The 3,411-nt window shown below is 48.7% G+C and overlaps 1 protein-coding gene across 1 annotated transcript; it reads left to right on the top strand.

Moving 5' to 3' along the window:
• Positions 1-2,578: 2,578 nt before the first annotated feature.
• PtA15_17A169 (uncharacterized protein) lies at positions 2,579-3,138 on the top strand (the record flags this gene model as incomplete). Its single annotated transcript, XM_053164256.1, has 2 exons — positions 2,579-2,610; positions 2,925-3,138. The coding sequence occupies 2 exons, from the start codon at positions 2,579-2,581 to the stop codon at positions 3,136-3,138; spliced, it is 246 nt and encodes an 81-aa protein (XP_053028242.1).
• Positions 3,139-3,411: the final 273 nt, after the last annotated feature.

Here is a 3,411-nt window from a genome sequence, read left to right as displayed (position 1 = left end):
ATATCCATATATTGCTCCTCCCACCAATTTGTTGTATTAAGGAGGGAGTGGGCGGACAGGAGACTGGACTTGGCCAACCCGATGGCCTACTTGATTTTCTTTTTCAGGAACTGGACACTCGCCTGGCTTCCCAGGAGGGTAAACTGGTCGAGGACATTGAGATCGGTTCTCAACTTCAAGGGAGACAAGAAGAGGATGTACAGCTGGGAATAGGTCTGGTTGACCAGCGGTTCAAGATGGCGGTTGATGGGGGTCGAAGCTGACGTTCGAAACTGGTCCTCTACCAGCGCTGGGCGGCGGGGAAGAGCTTGAGGAGAACGCATCAGCGCTGGGCGGCGGGATAGATCTTGAGGAAATGCCAGATGTCGGATAGGTGCTCAAGACATTGGTCAGCTTGGGGTCACCTGCGGCTCGGATTGATGGCGAATCGGGAGATAAGCTTGTGTCTGTGGAACAAGCTTCTCAAACTTTGGCCAAGATCAACGGTGCGGAGGCTCTGCCAGCCTCGGAAATGCTGGCTATGAAAGTGTTTAAGAATTCTGGGATTTCCGGTTCCTTGAGGACATACTGATCCTCCCACCAATTTTCTGCTGTATACGATCCAGCAAAGGACGAATTATGTTGATTAGAATACCTATTTGAAGGTATAATATTTGAGCAATGATTCTTGCATGATCAGGTTGATACCGCTTTTGAACTTCTTGGTTTTGTACAGGCGCCAACTGAAAATCTTGGTGACTCCAGGAATCTTCACAGGACAAGCGTTGAGACGGATCAAACTTCAACAGTCGCTCTAACAAATTGGCGACTGTACATCAATTCTTGAGTCAAATGTGGCGAAGTTCATCACCGTATGCCTTACCTGAGGGAAACGAAATTCTGGCCACTCAAGGGAAAAGTCCGCTAATTACTGAGAGCCATATTAAAGCCAATCAGTCTGATAAAACAGAAAAGTGAACTGAGAAAGAGGTACAGACATTTAGCCATGATGCAACCGGCGCATGGCAAATCGGGGCGTATAGTTGATTTTGATTAAGTTGAACTGATTTAGTCGGCTCGTGCTATAGCGAAAGGACTCGCAAGGCACACCAGAGTAAGTAAATTAAAGAACCCTGGGCTGGTCTGGTCGAGAGGTATATGACAAATGTAGTCCCTAGACGAGCCGCCGGGAGGCAGTCAATTGATGTGTTAGCAATGCAATACCGGAGTATTAGCTACGTTGGGTCTGAAGATGACCTACAAAATTGGGAGTGGCGCCCAAGGCGGCGGGTTGAGTGGTTACTCGTGGATGGAATTGAATGAAGGGTTGGTTTGTCGTGTGCGGGTTGGGAAGGGCTGGAAGGGGTCCATACGTTCGCAGTTGGATTGTTTTGGCTTTGCGTAGATTGCAGCTCGAAATATAAAGAGCTTGGGGCTTCCTATTTCTTTCCGCTGGGGCGATTTGGCATGCTGTAATTCCAGCTGCCATTAACCCCCAACCTCTCCGCTGTCGCGCTTGCGCGGTTTGAGAGGCGAAGAGTGGGCCCCCCACTGGTCACAGCCTTTGCTGCGGGCCGGGGGCCTTCACGTCCATCCCTTTTGACCCGCGCGCTTGACGCGGGCTGGGGGGTGAGCCTGTGGACACAGCACTTTGCTGATGCTGGAGGGCTAGGTTGAGTTTTCGAGGCTTTTTGTATGTGTTAAACCTTTGTAATTTTTTTTTAAATTTGTTCTATTTGTAGGGAAAACCCTGGTTTTTTTTTGATGGTCTCAGTTTGAAGATGGGAAACCCTTGTAATTTTTTTTTTGTAATTTGTGATATTCTTAGGGGAAACCCTTGAATTTTTTTTTGATATTCTCAGTTTTGTGTGTCTTTAATAAACTTGGATAAGCACTAAAAAAAAAAAAAAAAAAAAAAAAAAAAAAACAAAGTAACAGGTTGTAAATCACAATTTGTGATTCACACCCTGGTGACCTCTATCATGTACTTTTACAACCTGCCACGTTACAATGCATGTTACAATGTATGTAAAACTGTATATAACCTACCAATCAATTAACTTTACAATATTTTACCTTACAATGCCTCTAACTTGCAGCTCAACATAACCTCTGGGAAGATTATATCACTGTTGACCTAAGTAGGGCTAGACCCAACGGTCTCCCCATTGATCCGCTCAACAACGTCCGGCTTCATGCACCCGGCCACACCAAGTGCACTAAATTCCCTCCTCCTTGGGGGAGCAAAGCGATGACTTAGTTAAGTTAGACTACCCAATAAGCTTGAATTTTTCATCTAACAAACCCTAACAAACCCCTCCCCTCAAAATCACAAAGTACTCCTTTACGTGCATATCCTGGTCAAGAAAAACCACCGGCCATATCCCAATCTATCCTAACTGAAGTTTGGCACACCCGGCCCCTCCCAGCCAACAACCGTCTCCGTACCCACACTCGTCTCCAGAGTCCGGATCTTTGTCCTCAGCAGCTGTGACATAGGCCTCCTGCTCAACCATGTCCGCGACTTGCCCGCCTTCCGCACCATCCCCGAGCTCTACATCCTGATCCCTGTGCTCATGAGCCTCAAGGCCACCTCGACATGAGTGCCTCGCCGCGCAGCTCAACAACAGCGTCCGTTCCCCCCCCCCCCTCACTCTCTCTTGTACCGACCCAGAATCTTGAAAACTGATGCTGGATCTGTGTGTGTGTTTAGGCGAATGTGGGCAACTTGTAATCGCCAAAGAAGTTTTGGAAACCTGACGCTGCTGCAAGTCCAAGCGCAAAAACTCTTGTTTGCAGCTTCGCTGTCCTCCTTCGTCCTTGGTGTCCCGTTGTGCAACAACCTGCCCCCGCTGCGGATCATGCCAATTAGGCGCTCGCCTCCGCCATCCGCTCTGCGCTGCCCGCCTGGAACATGCAATTCTTCGAGGTCTTCTTCCCGGGAGCATCAACTCGCTCCTGCTCGGCGGAATTATCGCACACGCCGCTGCGTTCGCCCTGCTCGGCGGAATTATCGCACACGCCGCTGCGTTCGCTCTGCCCGAGTTCGCTCGCAAAGTCATCGAGGCCGCAAAAGCAAACCTCGACACGCCCGAAAAATCTGCCTCAGCTCAATCATCTGATCGATCCCGGCAAAAAAATCCTGCCCATTGGTCCTGAATTTATAGCCCAGCCTGCTCGTACTATCTTCTCCGACGCCCCGAATACCAAGTGGCAGTCGCTTCATTGAACCTCTGGAAAGCCGAGCAATTCGCCACTGACTTGCCCCGGGAAGTCAAGTGCATCTCCCTCGATCTCAACAACGCGGAGGCTTTAGACAAAGCGGTTTCCGAGCATGATTTGATCATCTCCCTCGTACCTTACATGTGAAAGAATTCAGAAAACTAAAAGTATTATTTTTATTTTTATAAGTATAAAGTGTGCTAAGAATAC

The sequence above is a fragment of the Puccinia triticina genome, chromosome 17A (assembly GCF_026914185.1).
Source record: "Puccinia triticina chromosome 17A, complete sequence".
NCBI lineage: Eukaryota > Fungi > Basidiomycota > Pucciniomycetes > Pucciniales > Pucciniaceae > Puccinia > Puccinia triticina.
Note: the sequence above shows the minus strand (reverse complement) of the source record. Positions and strands in the feature narration are given on the sequence as shown.